This window comes from Nilaparvata lugens, chromosome 9 (genome assembly GCF_014356525.2).
Source record: "Nilaparvata lugens isolate BPH chromosome 9, ASM1435652v1, whole genome shotgun sequence".
NCBI lineage: Eukaryota > Metazoa > Arthropoda > Insecta > Hemiptera > Delphacidae > Nilaparvata > Nilaparvata lugens.
The window spans coordinates 27,746,794-27,767,910 of record NC_052512.1 but is presented as its reverse complement, the minus strand read 5'-3'; the positions used below and the strand labels follow the sequence as shown (position 1 = coordinate 27,767,910).

At 34.9% G+C, this 21,117-nt stretch overlaps 1 protein-coding gene across 3 annotated transcripts in view; it reads left to right on the top strand.

Annotated features, from left to right (window-relative positions):
• Nucleotides 1–3,192: 3,192 nt before the first annotated feature.
• The window catches only part of LOC120353092, a 244,618-nt gene continuing 226,693 nt past the window's right edge, over nt 3,193–21,117 (top strand). Inside the window, exons 1-3 of one of the 3 annotated variants that reach the window (XM_039435729.1) lie at nt 3,193–3,249; nt 4,043–4,260; nt 4,722–5,202. In XM_039435729.1, coding sequence (XP_039291663.1) covers nt 4,066–4,260; nt 4,722–4,769 — 243 coding nt within the window. In that variant the 5' untranslated portion in view covers nt 3,193–3,249; nt 4,043–4,065 and the 3' untranslated portion in view covers nt 4,770–5,202. Of the gene's footprint in view, nt 3,250–3,998; nt 4,261–4,721; nt 5,203–21,117 lie in introns of those variants that run through there. The other 2 variants (XM_039435730.1, XM_039435728.1) reach the window with 2 other exon arrangements.

Here is a 21,117-nt window from a genome sequence, read left to right as displayed (position 1 = left end):
TACAGGTCGAGCAAAAATCCCGATGTAGATAATTTACGGGACTGCGTCTCTAATAAGTTCTGAAGGATTAAAATACGGTATTTGGACCAAATATCGTTCAGAATATATTTCGAGAACAGAGTCTTGTCGGGTTTTAAGCTCTATTGTAGGAATTTATATGATCTATGGCTGCCACTGCTGTACAATTGATGCGTTCGCTCCAAAGTCGAGGTAGGTAACAGATAAAAGCTGATATATGAGCAGGTAAGGACAAAGAATAAATATCTCGATCTGACCCCACTCGCTACATCCACTTAGACCTGTTCCAATATCCAGCTCAATTCAATTATTCCAATGATCGTATTCGATCGGTTCTTGATGATATAGAACGTATCAGACACAATAATTGACAGGCTTAAGAAATAATCGAACTCAGAAAGCGAATTAACAAAACTGAAATATATTACAATAAAATATGTAATCATACAGTGCAGATTCAGAATTTGATTTACAGGTTGATAATAATTTAGCATTAACAGAATAGTTAAAAATTTTCTTGTGCTTGCATGATACCATGCGTGATTCAACAGAATTTTACAATTGATAAAATTGAACAGTTTTTGAAAAAATAGTGAAAAATGAATTATAAAATATTTTTAAAAAATGCTCGGGGTCGTGGTTCAGGCAGCGGAGGATAGTCAATCAACTACAAATTCTTATAAATTAAATATGAGTAAATTCTAGACTCTTAAATGCTAAAGCGCTTGTCGGCGTGGCCAATAATTTAACGAAGAAAAAATTTATGTTTCTGCACTGAAATATTTTTCGAAGCGTAGATTGGGGCCCCTTTTAAAACTTATAACTCACGTGAATTTCCTTGGCGGTCGTGGTTTTCTTCTTTAGATCAAAAATCGTTTGCTCGGCGGCAATCCAGGCTTCGGTTTCAGCACGTGGGGAATTTTAGTTTAAAATATCTCCTTCACCGAATTAATTAAGGGATAATTTACTTTAAGCTTTTAAATTTATCGATTGATGAAAACAGAAATTTACGAATAACAAATAAATTGGCCTAAAATATCGGCTCACAAATAGAACATTTAAAATCGAACAAGAAATTTTCACAAATAGGTCTTTGGTAACTATAAAAGAGATCTGCACGGTGAGGATTTCAAAAGGGAAGTGCTGTCCTTTCTCCAAGCTTCTTGGCTAGACCTTGCTTCTCAGAATCTCGATGTAATAATTTGCATAAAAATTTGCCATTGGTAGAACGCTTGTGACGTAAACATGACGTCAGTGGCAAGCAGTAGAATACAATTCCTTTAATTACAATAATAATTCAATTTATGTAATTCTTAAAACTGCTTAATCTTCTGGACATAGTTCCTCTCATACAATGTACATGTGCTGGCGTAAATGATAAGGCAGGGTTGGTGTCTGATAATAGATTAACATGTGTTGCTTTCAAACGATCACCTTCTTGGTGCTATTTCTATGCACTATGATTGGCTTAGGCTGGCCAAAGAGATTTAATTACCATGTGGTTCAGTTGAATTAAATCGTTAATGAATTAATACTCTTGTACAATTTTTATTAGGTTTGAGATTATTATAATTAATTTCTGCCATTTTATCAATAATATAATTTCATGCTATGACCTATTTAGTTACAATAAGACCTGATATATAATATAATTTCTTAAATAATAAATAATTTCAACGATAATACATACATTTTATTTTTTATTTGAAATTCTTGGTCCTTTATTGATAATTTTATAATTTTTAGAGATGGTATTATATCTTACGTGAAGCCAGCATGACATTTGACAATACTTCGAATCAGTCAGCTGTGTTCAGGCTGCTTTAAACATCTGATCGATAGTAAACAAAGTGTAACCTCAAAAATCAGTGAGCAATTCATAAACAATTTGTGCTTTATTTGCAAAATAATTACAATTTTATTGAATAATTTTCCTAGAAAATATTCAGTACAGAACGGTACTCTTATCTAAAATACAGTTACTGATAAGTAAGCTTTATCGCTCGGTCGCTAACTATTCCTTTAGCAAATTCTTTCATTTTAAAAGGTAATCACAATTTTCTCTCTTCTCATGAGCTCTATTTGAAAGATTCATCACACAAAAGCCCCCAGGATATTTTAAATAGGTAATTGGGAGACGAGTCGAAACAATGACTATTTGAAAAATCCGATATTGTGATGAATACATTATTTCATCTCCTTACTTCTACGAAAACTCCACGCTTAACACTAAAAACAATATATCGTGCACTTTTGGCTACGAGAAAATAAATAATTGATTGTTCCTTCCATTGGATACAATCGAAATACAATAATTAATGAGGTCTCTTTGGATCCTTCATTAAAACAAATCCACAACTTCCATTCACGGGTGGCTTATGAGCAGACCCATAACTATAACAAATATACAAAATTTCACATATTACTTCTTAAGATTCGAACAGTATTTGCAACAAATATAGACTTTCATCATTTTTTCATGGTTATTACAGGTTTCGACTCTTTGTTCTGGCTTTTACATAAATTGGGTGAGAGTGTGATTTTACTTCGGTGACTTGACAATCGTCCACCGTTTGACTCGAGCAATTCCTTATTTGCGCTTAGTACGTTGTGTACAAACAGGGTTACACTTGAAATGGTTTTCTTGATTTTTATCAATGCTGGTTACAAATATTAAGTCTTCAAGATTACATTTATTAATTTGAATTACAATTCATGATCTTTTGATGCAACAGTAATAAATTTCACATTTAAAGGTAAGAATTTCATTTCTTTTTGGCTTTTTTTAGAGATACATTCATATAACACAGAACATGCGCATTTCGTGCAATTTAACATAAATATATATTTTTGGTTGCGTTTTTTACTTATAATTCCACATTAAATAATAGGTTACAATAATTGAATAACGATATTGCTTTGATTCCTATACATTGACTCTATGATTTCGCACACATTGGTTGGTGTGACGAAGAAAATTATCGAACAGGCTTTGGTTCTGAATAGATTTTTTCTATCGATTCTGTATTTCGAGGTTAGATTTACACATTTTTTTTCAAATAAACTTTGTTTATTTTCTTTCCTCCTATTCACTACTAACTTCATGTTATTTCTAATTTATAATTATTTTCTGTGGATAATATAATTCTTGTTTCTATTTTTCAGTTGTGCAGATGATACCAGGCGATTGTTTCGGTGATGACTCTGACACGAGGCGGATGGCTTGATTAGGTTGGTAATTTTTAGAGTTGTTTTGTAGTTTTATTCTCTTCTGTTATTAAAGTTGATTTCGATTTCTTCATTTGAAGTGAATTAATAATATTTCCTTATTAGCTGAGATGCGGCGAAGTTTAGGCTATGTTGATTAGGCTGCAGTAGAAAAATGCTAGCTGCAAAGATATGATTCAGTGGGTAGGCTGTGATTATGAAGTGTTTGATAATTGGTGTATTCCACAAATGTAGTTTCCAGTTAATTCAAATTTATTTCTTAAGCCCCCATCTAAATTTGATTCGGTGTCATTCAAGGTCTGATTCCGATTTGTGACTATCCGTTTTATTAAACTTGGCTTAAAACGAATGTGCCGACGAAGTAGGTAGATCTCCTCAGCTAATATTGACCTTCCTTGTTGACCGGTGACATGTAGTTTGATCTTTTTAAACCTGACATGCCGGTGGTGTCTGTAGGTTTTTTCGAATAATCTTTTTCTTTTTTGCATGCCGGTGTACAGTCGGCTTGATTTTAACCGGACATGACTGCGGTGGTTGTAGATTCTTCTGGATATCGTCTTCCTTTTTCCTTGCATGTTGGTAGGAATTGTGATGTAAGATTTTAGCCTAACATGACGGCGGTGTATATGAATTCTATCGATGCTTCTTCTTTTCCGTTGAACTGCTATTTTGCTTGTATGTTGTTTTGACTTATTGGTTTTTAGTTTCAGTTGTGATTTTGGTTTGTTGTGAATTTTTGTTTTATTTCTATTGTTTGGTGGGCGATCTTCATGAGTATTGGTTTCGCATGTTTCAGGTGCTGTTCGCGGTGGATGGACGATGAGGTGGGCGGTCGGCGGTCCGGGCTGCTCTTCAACGTGGTCGGCAACGTCCTTGGACTCCTGGTGTCCGGCGCGCGGTGGTACGGCTGGCCCCTCTATGCCATGGATGACGTCCTCGGCTTGGCAGGTGATGTCGTCTGGTTCCTCTCGGCGTTCGGCGGGGTGCGTCGCGACTCCAGTCTTGACATTCTCGGTGGGTTGGTTTTCCATACATGTGTTATGTTCGCTTGCTTGTTTGACTTTAACCACCTTTATTGTATCCTTCTCCACATGTATATTTTTCTTAATGCTGACTTCGACGCTGATTTTTCCCATATGCATATCTTCGGATATCCTATCCAATCGGTTATTTGTTTCTAAAATTGATTTATCCAGACACTCAGCTAATTTTTTGATGGTTTTATCTGTGTCACGGAATGCTCCATCCATCCGCTGACTCAATTTCTCCAAACCCTGTTCATTTACCTTCTTTGCTTCTTGAACTTCCCTTTTTAATTCTTCCTTTGTTTGTTTGTTGTCTTCTTTTAATTCTTCCTTTGTTTGTTTGTTGTCTTCTTTTAATTCTTCCTTTGTTTGGTCGCTTTTTTCATTTAAGTTTTTTATTTCTGCATTTGTTTTATTTATTGCTTCATTGGTTTTCCTTATTTCTTTCAGGATGAGGGTCCAGTCAACGGCGGGAGTGGGTGCATGGTTATCGGTTAGCCGCTGGTTTTTTATCCGAGCAACGGTGCGAGAAATGGGAGTTCCTGTTTCTGAGACGTCATCGACTGAGTGCTCTTCTGATGTTTCATCCTCCGGCTCTTGGGCTACCAACGTATCCTCCACCAGAATGCAGCTCTCCTCCATCTGCGTCGAAGATAAATCATCCAGTACATTGGGATGGAAATCGGCGGATGCGGCGGCAGATGTGGATGGCGGCGAACAATCGGGTGAGATGTCTTCGGTGTCCGACAGACTTGGATTGACCTGGTCGTTTCCTGCCATAGTTTGCGGAAAAATAGCGCAACGAAAGTGTGCAGTGAATAAACGTGAAAGTGTTGTGATATACAAAATAATTAATAAGAAATCCAATAGAAATTGTGATAGCTTCGTAGTGAGTGAAATACAGAAAAAGTGGTTTAGCAATGTGTTCAGTGATAAAATGAGTCAAGTTAGCAATATCGTTAACATAAAAATGACAAGAACATACAGGATACACAGTGAACACTTATGCGGTAATACAGGTACGCCTCTTATAATTTATTATTATATTATTATAAATATTTTATTCTTATAATTTCTTGCCACAATTCTATATATAGGCTAGTGTTCTTTGCGAAATTTTATATAAAAGCAGTGATACTCTGCTTGAATTATTCCGCTATGTATCCGTGATTTAATTTTACTTCCCTCTTTATGCTTTAAAAACTTTTAAAAATGTAAATAACTTCAATCCTCTTTTCTGTAAATTTTTATAAATTGTTTCAATATAGACCTAATATTCTTCAAATAATATGACCTTTCTTATGATATCTCTTATACCTATGACTTATAGTATGACCAATTTTCGAATAACACGATAATAAAATTCTGAGTTCGATTTTTTCTCTAAAAATTCATCAATCGATAAATTTCTTTTCTGTTCAAAAATTGGGTATGGTACTTCTTGTTATTTTATATAACAGTGAACAGTTAATATTAAAATTGAAGAAATTCACAACCATGAATTTTTCAAAAAATTTTCCCGTTGTCAGCGCTATAGTATACTGAGCAACTAAATAATCCTCGTAGTCGATTATCCACCTCTTCAATGCCTATCACTGTTGGGCGCCAAATCATGTAGTGCTGAATCTAAATGCCTCACGTTGGGCCGGCAAATCATGTGGAGCGGTATTTGATGGCTTCACACATGTAGAGTGAATCTTGTACTGAGTCAATGGTGTAGCGGCTATAAATTTTGTAATTGCATGCGTGGACGCTGAATGTACACCAGACTGATTGATTCACTACAAGATTCAATACAATTGTCGGAATCGCGGGAGGCCTAAACGCTCGCTCACCCTTGATTCTTCTAATGACAAATTGTATAGTGATGAAATTTTATAAGTAGTGTAGCGATCGCTAAACACTGAAGACGGATACCTTAAAATTATTACCTGTGAAGAATGAGCATACAAAATCATACAGGTCGAGCAAAAATCCCGATGTAGATAATTTACGGGACTGCGTCTCTAATAAGTTCTGAAGGATTAAAATACGGTATTTGGACCAAATATCGTTCAGAATATATTTCGAGAACAGAGTCTTGTCGGATTTTAAGCTCTATTGTAGGAATTTATATGATCTATGGCTGCCACTGCTGTACAATTGATGCGTTCGCTCCAAAGTCGAGGTAGGTAACAGATAAAAGCTGATATATGAGCAGGTAAGGACAAAGAATAAATATCTCGATCTGACCCCACCCGCTACATCCACTTAGACCTGTTCCAATATCCAGCTCAATTCAATTATTCCAACGATCGTATTCGACCGGTTCTTGATGATATAGAATGTATCAGACACAATAATTGACAGGCTTAAGAAATAATCGAACTCAGAAAGCGAATTAACAAACTGAAATATATTACAATAAAATATGTAATCATACAGTGCAGATTCAGAATTTGATTTACAGGTTGATAATAATTTAGTATTAACAGAACAGTTAAAAATTTTCTTGTGCTTGCATGATACCATGCGTGATTCAACAGAATTTTACGATTGATAAAATTGAACAGTTTTTTTGAAAAAATAGAGAAAAAATGAATTTATAAAATATTTTTAAAAAATGCTCGGGGTCGTGGTTCAGGCAGCGGAGGATAGTCAATCAACTACAAATTCTTATAAATTAAATATGAGTAAATTCTAGACTCTTAAATGCTAAAGCGCTTGTCGGCGTGGCCAATAATTTAACGAAGAAAAAATTTATGTTTCTGCACTGAAATATTTTTCGAAGCGTAGATTGGGGCCCCTTTTAAAACTTATAACTCACGTGAATTTCCTTGGCGGTCGTGGTTTTCTTCTTTAGATCAAAAATCGTTTGCTCGGCGGCAATCCAGGCTTCGGTTTCAGCACGTGGGGAATTTTAGTTTAAAATATCTCCTTCACCGAATTAATTAAGGGATAATTTACTTTAAGCTTTTAATTTATCGATTGATGAAAACAGAAATTTACGAATAACAAATAAATGGCCTAAAATATCGGCTCACAAATAGAACATTTAAAATCGAACAAGAAATTTTCACAAATAGGTCTTTGGTAACTATAAAAAGAGATCTGCACGGTGAGGATTTCAAAAGGGAAGTGCTGTCCTTTCTCCAAGCTTCTTGGCTAGACCTTGCTTCTCAGAATCTCGATGTAATAATTTGCATAAAAATTTGCCATTGGTAGAACGCTTGTGACGTAAACATGACGTCAGTGGCAAGCAGTAGAATACAATTCTTTATTTGCAAAATAATTACAATTTTATTGAATAATTTTCCTAGAAAATATTCAGTACAGAACGGTACTCTTATCTAAAATACAGTTACTGATAAGTAAGCTTTATCGCTCGGTCGCTAACTATTCCTTTAGCAAATTCTTTCATTTTAAAAGGTAATCACAATTTTCTCTCTTCTCATGAGCTCTATTTGAAAGATTCATCACAATATATACGAAATTCAAAAAGGAACATACCTTTTGAAATCTCATGGAAATCTATTGCCGCTTTTCGCCATAAATGTGGAACACATAAACATAAAGAAAAATGCAAAACCGTTGACTTGAACCTTAGATTAGAGTTATTTATTCATGAAAACACTTCACTTGCATGGGCTACTTTTAGAGATTGATAAAAACAATATGGAGACTTGAAGTACCCTTTATTATTAAAAATATTACGACAACTAGTTTCGACCCTTACTTGGGTCAATAGTTGAAATACTGTAAGGAAATGCGTCTACAATACGCTACTTTATGCGTCTGGTCACGTTCCATTCTTTTCCATAAGTTATGCTCCATTTTGGGCGGCATTCTTCAGCGCATATCTACGGCGTTTGCTGCCCTGTCCCTGACAACTTCACTTCGTGTAAGATTACTCGCTACACTCGCTGAGTCACAGCTACAGATCACCCACCCACGCGACAACATTATTTCGATCGAACTCCCCTCAAGCAGAAGGGATGTTTAGTTGAATTCACAGAGATGGCCCCGAGGGATGATCGCAATGTAGTGGAACCTCTAAATGCACCCCACCAGGGGATGCAGCCTTCATCGCAGACCAGCAAAAGTCCAATGCTATTATCTCAACTGGCTCAGGATATCAAGTGCTAATGATGTAATGATGGGTGCGTGATGTGTAATACAAATTATTTCCGAATCGAATTTTGAAAACGTTCTATTCCCAGAAGTATTATAATCATGAAGGAGACAGTTTTGATGTTGCTTGATGTCTAGTTCCTTTCGCAAACCACTGAATAATTACCAGCAACATACTCTTCAATTGTCTCTGTAATACAGTAGGCTCGAGTACATTAATTTAATCTTCGATAGCTGATAACCCAGCAAGCAAAGCAAGCTCTATTAATCATTGAAAAGTATGATGTTTCATTAGAAAAATTCATTGATTGTTTGAGACAGAGTTTAGACTCAAGAATTTTGTTGTTAGTATGTTCGACGATAATCGAGGAACGTTTTGGCCAATTGAATCGAATCTCTTTCCTATAATTAGGAAGAAGAAGAGCATATAGAGTCAGATATATCCACTCATATATGTATATTTGAATATATCGCCATGAAACTCACTATGAAACCCGCTATGAAATAATATCTTATAATATGACCCAACTTGTGAATCCTGGAAGGAGATTAATAAAAAATGAAAATAAGTAATGAATATATCCATTATCGTTGAATTAATAATCTCTATTGAAAATTGCAAGTTGAACAGTTCATGAATGATGATGCATCAATCATTTAAAACTATTTCCTATCCCGTACATTTCAAAACTAGAAGTTCTATTTCTCATACTATCGTTTTTTTTTAACACTTCACGTGTTATTATATTACCAATATTGATTGAGAAAAATATGTTTGGGAATAATGAATGCTGCATGACTAAGCACATAGGAAGTCCGTATTCAGAAGTAAATGATAATATTGATTGTCAGATACATTTCATGATTCACCAAATAAAGTAAAGTGTGACATGAGATACATTGACTTTTTGGCGGTACGAAGTTCTCCAGGTAAGCTAGTTGTAAATAAAGCTTTATTATAATAGTCAACGCTGAATAAAGACAGGCTCAATCACCAGGAATACTATAAATTCTATGAAGGACCAGTAAGCCATTGATTTGAGTAGTTCAATCACTTCCATTATGGACACTCAATACATTATGGACAATCAAAACGTATGAAATTTATTAGGTTCAAAATAATAAACTTTGAATGGAGTGACCCCGACTACTAAGTAATGAATAACCATTTAGATCAAATATAAGAAATCACTCACATCTCTCATCAACTCGTACTTTTGTTCACAAATATTAACACAAAAATATAAGTTACAGTATATTGAATGAACTCACGGCTTGTACCGTACTCAAGTTTGTCTTTTTCTGGCCGTGCTACAAATAAATGTAGGTTTATGTTTGACATCTCGGTTTTGTAATCTTGTTGTCTATTAAGAAATTTTTCAATGTGATTTTTGTTTGCAATAAAATTCGAATTTGAAAAAAGAATTATCAAAAAACTCATAACCAAAAAAATCTCTGTGCTCTGTTCTAATCGGAATGTAACAAACGAACAAACACGTGGCAAGCTTGAGCTTTCGATCCAAAGAAAATTAAATTTGATCAGCTGATTGATAAAATTATTTTAAGCTTTCCAATGATTACAACATATATGTTAGAATATCATGTGTCAATTATTTCAGTTCCTTATGCCATTCACCTTACCATGTTCATAACCTTACTAATAGGATCCTTTTCATCCTTTGAAACCCTTAGAGGCAAAATATCTCAAATTACGTTGTTAGTGCGCGTCTAGCATGTTTGAAGAATATTTGTGCAAAGTTTTAAGTCTGTAGGACAATTAGGTTGAGCTGTAGTGTGATTTTACATGAAAATTTAAAAAAAATGCCCTCTCCTGGACCCCTCTCTTTTCCTGGTCGGTATTTTTCTGCATAGATCTAATTTTTTTCGTAGCTGAACAAGAAAGTTCTTCATGACTTTGCTGTGCAATGAGCGGTTAAAAAGTAGAAAATTTTTTGGGGGCCCCAGCTCCCTCAGGGGGGCAAATTTCTGAAAATTCTTTCTTAATGGATGTTTTGAGCCTATCATAAAAAATTGTGCAAAATTTCAAGTTTGTAGGCTCAGTAGTTTGGGCTGTGGTGTGATTTCAGTCTGTCGGGGCTTAGCCTTTATAGATATAAGAGAAGAGAAGAGAAGAGAAGAGAAGAGAAGAGAAGAGAAGAGATTTGAATATATCACTATGAAACTCACTATGAAACCCGCTATGAAATAATATAATCTTATAATATGACCCAACTTGAGAATCCTGGAAGGAGATTAATGAAAAATGAAAATAAGTAATGAATATATCCTTTATCGTTGAATTAATAATCTCTATTAAAAATTGCAAGTTGAACAGTTCATGAATGATGATGCATCAATCATTTAATACTATTTCCTATCCCGTACATTTCAAAACTAGAAGTTCTATTTCTCATACTATCGTTGTTTGTTAGCATTCACAAGTTGAGCTATATTCTGAAATTATTTCATAGAGAGCTTTACTCTCTATGATTATCTCATCAAGTACGTAGTATAGTAGCCCACATGATAATATAGTTTATAGTATATCCATGGAAGATGATTTTAGGCCTACTTCGTGATCAGCAGTCGACATAGAGACAATGAGAAACTCATATTTTGCTTTTTTCCAAAGCATAATTTCATACGGAATTTTAGTATACGGAAACAGCTGCCACATCAATAAGGTCTTGCTTTTGCAGAAAAAGGCTATTAGAATATTGACCGGTGCAGGGTATCTAGAACACTGTCGACCTCTTTACAAAAAAACAAAAATAGTTTTGAAATATATTTCAAGTAATCATACACACTAGAAAGAATCTCCATAGCTTGAATAAAAGATCCAATATTCATGCTTATAACACCAGGAAAAAATACGTCATTGATATTCTATATCAACGTGACAGCATAGGCTTGAGAATGTACAATAAGTTGCCATTGGATATCAAATGTGGTGAAAATATTGTTATTTTTAAAAAAATTACTTTTTGAGTGGCTGGTTTTAAGACCTTTCTATTGTTTGACAGAGTTTTTCGATTCCACTTGATGTAATTTAATCTACTTTGTGACTTTAAACTATTGCTTTGACTCTATTATTTTGTAATTGTATTACTATGACTTTGTCAATTACCTATATTGGTCTAAGACAATAAAATCTATTCATTTATTATTATTATTATCATCATATTGATCAATAATTTAATTATGGCTTCATGGTTAGCCGCGGAAAGGGTTCTACAAAACTGTGCTATCGGACACTAAACATCTCATTCAACTTCAAGGCAGAGATAATCACTCTCATCGCCTTTCACTCTTCATTCCTCGCTCTCTCTCCCTCACACCCTCTTGCACTCACTGTGTTCCACTCCCTCTCACTCATTCTTTCTCTCTTTAATAAAGGTTTTTAATAAGGGCAGCGATTCAATTCAATTCAATTCAATTCTCTCTCTCGCCCCTTCCCTCTATTCCGTCTTTCTCCCTCTCTGGACAGAGATAATATAATCTCTCTCACTCGATCTCTCTCTCTCTCTCTCTCTCTTTCTGGACAGAGATAATCTCTCAGTAGTTGCAAGGGGGTGGCCCTTTGTCCGTTAGGGTTTTCATTACAAGGCTCAACAAATGACATAATTGCCGCTCTTCCCAATCCATTATCATTCATTTTTCGCAAATCTTATCACGTAAATCTTCAACTGAACAAGCTTTGAAACCCGAGAATCAGTTCATACTATCAGCATTGTTTGAACAAGGTGGATTAGTATTTTTGATGAGAAATGCTGAAAGTATTATAGATGGAATGTTGTATATTTTGAAGTATCTAAAGTATATATGGAATGGATCTAACAATGGCATGGTTTCATGGTACATCACTCCCAATTTAACAAACTTGTCATCATCATTATTATGCTACTCTCCCCACCAGCTCCTTCGGGAATTGATTGACAGTGAATATTTTTCAATCATCCTCAGGCTGTGGGAGTTCTACAAAGAAATGACGTGTTGTCAACCCTTTTTAGAATTCACTTGAGGGGACTCCTGTTATTGTATTGCGGTAGAATACTCTTCAACGTTATCAGCTTTCGATGCTTCCATTCTTTAAATATCAGTGAGCCTTCTCCGTTGCGGTAGAGTGAGATTCACCTCATCAAGAACTCAGTTGATCGAGAATCAACCCAGTTAGGCAACTTCAGTTCTTCAAGTTTCTATTCCGACAAGCTCTTGATGGAAGTCCAATGAGTAGAGCATAATTATACAGTAGCATATATTCAATTCTGAAATTATTTGAAAACTCACTATAATTAAAGATCACTCTTTTGTTTTTGCAGTGATATGAAATCGTTTTTTCTTGTCATCAATTATTTGATTTTGTTTTGTGTTATTTAAGTATTTATTTTGAATCGGTCTTTTTTGCGACTCCCACCAGCGATCAAAGACTTTTCTTCTGCTAGTGTTGCCTGAAACAATTTTTAGTTTTTTAGTTCTGGGTAGTAAATTTTATTTTATTTTGTGTTCTGGGGTGATATGTTCATGGCGTTCAAGAGAGTAGACAAAACGTAGACAATAATTTTGGCAGCGCTGCATTTTATGATTGAGTGTAACTTGCATGTCATTGAGGACAGAGTTGCAGTACATGAAATGTGGAAAAATAAGAGATTGGACCAGTAGTCATCGTATACGAGGAACGTATACTCATACTTCGTATACTCATAATCGTATACTCGTACTTCTAGGAAGGACATCTTGTAATTTTTCAAGTGAATGCATTGCTGCGAAAACCTTTCTACAGGTTTTATTGACTTGTTCTGACCAGTCGAGGTTTTTATCCATAATGATGTCTAGGTTTTTCACTGAGTTGCAGTAGGGAATCACATTATCATTAACAGTTATTTTATGTATCGAGTTGAAGTCGATATTGTTTACTAAACGTGAGTAACCAATAATTATGGGTTGTGTTTTGGTTGGGTTGAGTCTGGGGCCGTTTCGTCTTGTCCATTCCACTATTGAACTTATGTCTTGATTCATTTTTTGCACGGTTCCATTTAGTTTAGTGATAGGACAAGTTGCATAATTTTGAAGGTCATCTGCATATGTATGGTAACTGGAAAATTTCATAGAAGAAGGGAAGTCAATTTGGATTTGGGATTTCTGTTTGCCAAGACCGAATTCTTCGATACCACGCCATAGTGATGAAGAGTCATCAAAGAGATGAGAGAGACAGAGTGTGTTTGAGAGTGAAGTGAACTTGCAACGGTTCTTGTGACAAGACACTTGTATTCGCTTTGGTCACTGAATCTGTTTGACAGATACCTTTAACAAAATCATAAACATAGCTAGACAAGTTGGTGACAGACTGACAGAATCCTTAACAAAGCTACGACCAGGTGTGCTCTGCTTCGGACGGAAGTGAGAGTCTTCTGCCTTCTATTCATTCATTCATTCATTCATTCATCTTCATCTTTATCAGTGTCCATCCACTATCAAAACTACAACTCTTGCCAACAATAGCCTCAAATTCACAAAACTGTCAGATTCTCTTTGAACTGGTTGCTTGGACTGAATGGAAAGCATTCATGTTATATTCAAATAATGAAGTGCTCTTCATTGATCACATTGTAAATGCTAACAGTTCATTCAAAAGTCCAATTCATTCATTTTTATACTGGTTTCCTCCTGTCGTTTCCGATTTCATTTTTCCTTACTTTTCAGTATATTTCCACTGATGTTTAGCCTACTCTCTTATTTACTTTCTGCGTCTACTACACTTTCATTATCCTTGATTCTACTCCTGTATCATGCTCTTCATGGTCTTCATTCTTTGTTCATTGTTTATCGTTTTTCTCCTTTGTTCCTCTTTTTCTTCATTCCTACTCCCCTCCTAATCCTTTTAATATTTTAATATTCTTTCCGAAAGAATGGACATTGATATGTCCAAAGCTCCGCCAATTTATGTAGATGCATAACGATATGATTATTATCTATAGTTATTATATTACAAACTGGTTTTTCATATCATATACAGTTCAATAATTATTTTCTTAGTCTATATTATGTAAATTCATCTATAATTTTGCTGTATTGTAAGCTATTGTATATAAGTGTATAAGCCAGTATATATTGTAATCTACATAGATAAAGTACTCAATCAATCAATCAATCAAATCAATCAATCAATCAATCAATCCTTCTCATTCTATCCTCCGATTCTTTGGTGTGATTCAACCCTCTTCATCCGTCTTCAACTTCCTTCTTCTCCGTGTTTTCTCTTTTTCTTCGTTTCCTCTACTTCTACTATTACATATGTTCTCTCCTCCTCCACACTGTCAAATCCTTGAACTTTTCCACTTCTGCATCCTACCTCTACCCTTTCTTTGACATATTTTTCTAGAACTCAGAGCCGACTATCAAAACGGTAACTTGGAATCGGCACAAGTGAATCTGTCAACCCATCCAATTAACACGTCCATCACTTCCTGCCGTTTCCTTCTTTTTTCAATTCGTTTTCTCCTTCCACTCGTCTTCCTTTTGACAGCTTTGTATCCAAAGCCTTCACATACAAACATTAAGAGGACTCTGTTCACCACAACACACCTCAAAAAATAACAAAAATATACACTCTTTTGACCAACATCAGTGAAGTGGAAGCATTTCTTTTCTCTCCTGTTTTCTCCATTTACTCTCTCGCCCTCCCTTTCACTCTCTCTCTCTCTCTCTCTCTCTCTCTCTCTCTCTCTCTCTCTCTCTCTCTCTCTCTCTCTATCTCTCTCTCTCTCTCTCTCTTCTCTCTCTCTCTCTCTCACTCTCTCTCTCTCTCTCTCTCTCTCTCTCCTCTCTCTCTCTCTCCTCTCTCTCTCTCTCTCTCTCTCTCTCTCTCTCTCTCTCTCTCTCTCTCTCTCTCTCTCTTCTCTCTAGTAGATAGTCTATATAATGTAAATTCATCTATAATTTTGCTGTATTGTAAGCTATTGTATATAAGTGTATAAGCAAGTATTTATTGTAATCTACATAAATGAAGTACTCAATCAATAAATCAATCAATCTCTCTCTCTCTCTCTCTCTCTTTCTCTCTGCCAATCTCCGCCAATTTATGTAGATGCATAACGATATGGTTTTCCTAAACATATGTTTTTGAGATAATTCTTTGATGCAGCTGTTTCACATTCACCATTATAAATTATACAGAGTTTGTGAAAATAAAAATATTTATTGATTACCAAAACAATACTATTATTATATTAATGATAATAATTAATTATTAAAACAATACTTTTATTATATCAATAATAATAGTAATATTATTAAACGTATTTATCAATTATCAGAACAATATTATTGAGGTTGAGTGGAATCAGGTAGAAAGCAATAATAGAACAGATGTTCTTTTTTGAATTTCTATCATATTATTTTGTTATTTCCAAAGATTACAACATATGTTAGAATATCACATGTCAATAAATAAATTATCTCATTTCCATATGGCACTCACCTTACCATGTTCATAACCTTTCTTAATAGGATCCTTTTTCATCCTTTGAAACCCTTAGAGGCAAAATATCTCAAAATCCGTTCTTAGTGCGCGTCTAGCATGTTTGAAGAATATTTGTGCAAAGTTTCAAGTCTGTAGGACAATTAGCTGTAGTGTGATTTTACATCAACATTTCGAAAAATGCCTCTCCTGGACCCCCTGTGCTCCTGATCGAAATTTTTCTGCATAGATCTAATTTTTTCGTAGCTGAACAAAAAAGTTCCTCATGACTTTGCTGTGCAATGAGCGGTTAAAAAGTACAAAATTTTGGGGGGGCCCCAGCTCCCTCAGGGGGGCGAATTTCTGAAAATCCTTTCTTAGTGGATGTTTTCAAGCTACCATAAACAATCGTGCAAAATTTCAAGTTTTTAGACTCAGTAGTTTGGGCTGTGGTGTGATTTCAGTCTGTCTGGGCTTAGCCTTTTATAAGTATAAGAGATTAGGGAACGAAAACTGAAGTACCTAAGTCACATAATGAGGGGAAAGAAATATGAAATATTGAACCTTATTATGCAAGGAAAAATAACAGGCAAGAGATCAGTGGGCAGAAGTCGAATATTGGTTGCGCAACTTAAGGGATTGGTGCCAGTGTACATCCAATGACCTATACAGAGCAGCTGTAAATAAAATTAAAATCGCCATCATGATAGCCAACCTCCACCATGGAGACGGTACATGAAGAAGAAGAAGAAAGAATTTATAAACAGTCAGAGGAAATGAAACAGCTTTCAATGTCAAATACAACTCATAATCTAATCAGAGGCAGATAACACCCGTTATCTGACCTATAGCGGCTGTACTCACCAAATTGTGTGTATAATATTTTTTAGAAAACCAATTAATTAAGCCATGATATTTCATTTATAGCGGTCATCATTTTGAGTGACAGTTCCAATGTTTTGAGGTTGGAAAAAGCCAGCTACATAACCCCAAATAAGCCAGAGCTTATTTGTACCAACAACTTGCCAATTCAGAAGGCAGCTCCCTTAATAGTTATTAGCAACAACCAACCTTGTATTGTATTTTAAATATCAAAATTTGTCTGCCGAATGGGCTCAAATATTAATTCATAGTTGTTACTAAGCTAAATCAATTTATAAAGTTTTTTAATCTCCCCCAAAGTCTCTGTATAGTCCAGGTTATATATAGTCGTTTCGGATTGACATTTAATCATATGAAAAACAGAGTAAACAGAAGAAAATATTTATTATTGATGTTACATGCATGTTCATTATTCTATCAATTTATTTATTAATCTTACGTTCAACGTTTTCATAAATCTGCGCATTAGCTATTTGAAGCTTACAAACTTAGCGCCAGTGTACGAGCTATTTAAACTTCATTCCTATCTTTCTCATTAATCTATTCATGTTCTTGTATTCGTGATTGTGTGTTTGTATATTATTTTGAAGGAACATTTTTGTAATTTAGAACAGCTTACAATACGGAACTTATTTCAATAACATCTTTAAAGTTGGACCTATTTGCACTACTCAATTGGCGTATTTTTTACGTCATGGGATCTGACCAATCCCGAATTAGTATGCAAATTTGGAGAGCAATAATTTTTTAGAAGAAACCCAGGTGGAAATCAAGAGAAAAAGGCTCGAGGCCATTAGACAAATCGTTGTGTAGGATACAGAACTGGTTCACACACTAAAATTTTTTAAAGCTCAAATTTCTATCTTAATGTAATTCAATATTTGTTTTTTCTATTTCAAAAGTTGTTCTTAAGTTCCTAAAATCATATGTGTGATATTAATTTTTACAAATTCATTAAAAGAGTCCCTGAAATTTAAATAGTAAGGTCTGATCGACGAATCCCGCCACGCGTGAAAGATCCAGCCTGTATGAAATATTCTACGACCGAATATATTTCACTACCAAAACGGGAACAAAAGGCTACTTAAGTAATTCAAATATATCTCTAAATATTAGAAGGGGATCCCCGCTATTCTGCGAAAATTATACAGCTTATAAATTCGTCATTTCGGGAAAAGTCATGACTGTAGCTTCAAGGGTACCAAAAATTATAGGAATAAGTCCTACTTCATAAGTGAAATTCAATATTCACACTTTATTTAGTCAAGGGCTCAATTTCCTTAGGCGAATCTCACCCAGAGGTATGTTGTTAGGTCATGTCAGAGGCCATGAAATTGATCAGTTGCGACCTGGAAACTCTGACACCAGACCTGAGTCAGCCAGGTCACATTATATTATTATTATTACCTTGAGGTATTCGTTTTTCTATTCATTAAAAATATTATCAAATCATAACTTGTGTAAAAACCTAGTTGACCTACTTATTTCTGAATGTTTTATGACCCTTACCAAGGGCTATCATTTAGCTTAACAGTTTAGTATCATTATATTCCTATACAGCAATTGCTATTTTAAAATTCAATTTCAATATTATTTATCATCTATTCATTATCAGTTCTTATATACATTTAGTGTAACCAATTTATCTGCAGATTTTACTTTTTGCTATTCAATTATCTATAACGATTTCAGAAATATATTTTTATCTTATCCATTTACTCCTCTGAATTTATTTCATTACACCTTAGAATCCGTTCTTTCTCAACCGACACATATCAATCGTGCAAGACACGACTTGCTTTTTCGACTCGATCGGCTTTTGTCTGTTTGTTTGTTTGTACCGCAGTTACAGTCGCAGTTATTGTCCGATTTGGATGAAATTTGGTTTGCAAGTTCTTTGAAACAAGGCGCAGAAACGTATGTGTAAAGATTTATGGTAAGACCTCCGGTTTTTTTTGTAATATTTAAAAAACCTCTAGAATAACCTCAAAAGTATCTTCTAAGATACAGCAGCTCATGTTCCTACTTTTTCGCAACCACTGTTCATAGGTCATGGTGTCCAAGGCGGTTAGATCGCAGTGTATCACGACGTGGGACCCAGGTACAAATCTCGATCCGACCGGATTTTTTTTGCAGACGATACTAATAATTGTTTTATCTTATTCTAATAATATATCATTAAAATCTGGTGTGGCGCACTCACACAACTTTCCTTGCCGTTATGAAAATTGATCACCTGACGCTAGTGTTCCCGAGCATCTCATTAGACTTAGATTAGACTTTCGAGAATTGGACTTTGACTTTGTATGACAAACATGCACCTTATGTGACAAGGAGGATTAATAGAAAACGACGAGTACCGTGGATGACTGAAGACATAATTAAGATGATGGGACGTAGAGACAAAGCACATAGAAAATTCAAAAAGACATTCGACTTGGACAGTTTGATAGTGTATAGGAGCCTCAGAAATAGAGTCGAACAGGAATTACGGAACTCAAAGATTAGGTACTTGAATTCGTTCATGACAAACAACAGACAAGACTCTCAATCACTTTGGCAGGGGATGAAAGAATTTGGGCTTGGCGAACAGAAATCAAATTCCCAAATTGACTCACCATTGGACAATATAAATGACCATTTCGTTCCACATTCCAACTAACGCGACGAAGTTGTCATTGCTAATCATATCGATGATCTTGAAGAGCAGGTTACAAACCTAGATTTACCAATTACTGATCAATTTCATTTCCATCCAATCTCAGAAGAAGACACTTTCAAAGCAATTCAACGTATTCATAGTAATGCTATGGGTATAGACAAAATTCCTATTAAATTTATCAAGAAGATGTTATTTGCTGTTTCACCAACCATTACATAGATTTTCAACAAATCACTTGAAGAAGGCAATTTCCCTGAAAACTGGAAGTTTGCTCTGGTTCGCCCTCTAAATAAAGTTGCATCACCCAATAAAGTTGAGGATTTCAGACCAATCAGTATTCTACCTGCATTGTCCTAAGTGCTAGAAAGACTTATTCATGCTCAAGTTGTAAAATTTCTAGACAACAAAACTAAAACTGCTGCAACAATCATATGGGATTGCGTAAAATAGTCTAATTATACATGAAATGGAAGATCATTTAATGCTCTACAATCTCGTATTCAGCACATTTTTGTTGCATCAATTGTTAAAAATTTATAAGACTTGAAAGAGCGAAAAAATGGAAGAAAATCTGGTTTTTCGAAAATGCATCACTTTAGAACATGAATATCTCGAAAAGTATAGGATTTATCGAAAACCTCTATTTGACAAAACTTGTAGGAAATTTATTAAGCTTCATTTTAATGTAGTTGATTATGTCAATATAACACATTGTTTCTAATACATAAGCATGTAAGTAATAAGTGGAAAATGCAACTTTCAAACCCCCCTCATCCCTTCAGCACATGATGTAGGGGTTGGGATTTTTGATAATCTCACCCCCATAGTCTCAACAAAGCTGCGAAGTCGAAAATTGTGTTCCAAACATTCCTTCAAATTTCATTGTCAACTGATCTATTGTTGCTGAACAGAAAATTTCACTCTCACCACTAAAATTGCTGCAACAGTCGTAGGGAAATGCGTAAAATAGTGAAAATATACATCAAATTGAAGATAATTTGATGCTCTATCAGCACATAATCAGCACGGATTTTTTTCAGCGATCGTTCAAAAATTATAAGGCCAAAAAGGTGAAAAAAATTGAAGGCAGGAGGATTTTTCAAAAAATTTCTTACTTTCAAGGGCGGATATCTCAGAAACTATGAGAGATATGGAAAAAATGTAAGGGACATAACTTTTTGGTAATTTTGTAGGCTTCAATTTTGCAGAGAATACAAATGTTCATAAGATGCATAGTTTCCGTGATATATGCGAAAAATGAAAAAATGGTACTTTCAAACCACCCCCACCCCTTTAGCACAGGGGGTAGGGGTGAGGACTTTTGATATGTTAATCCTCTAACTATCCTTAACAGAGCTGTGAAGTTGAAAATTGTGTTCCAAACTTTTCCCTCTATACCTTTATTTAAGCATTCGTTGCCTGGACTAATCCAATATTTTGTCCACCATCTACGGTAATCTTGCATTATCTCCGTTGAGTTTCTTCATACCCATGAGTTATCAAACCTGGAGTTTATTTTAAAATCGATCAGAAGAAAGACTTGCAAATAGTAGGCCTATCTATCTCATCATATTACAACAAGCTGGATGGTAATAATGGCGATATTGAAAATATTTTAAGGGGAGACAATATTATGCGTTTTTCAGGAGTTTTCGAACGAGTCGGCAGGGCAGGTTAGCTGATTCGGTTGACGTTCGGGAATCAGCTGATAATCAGCTGATCGAAGAGCTTCCTGT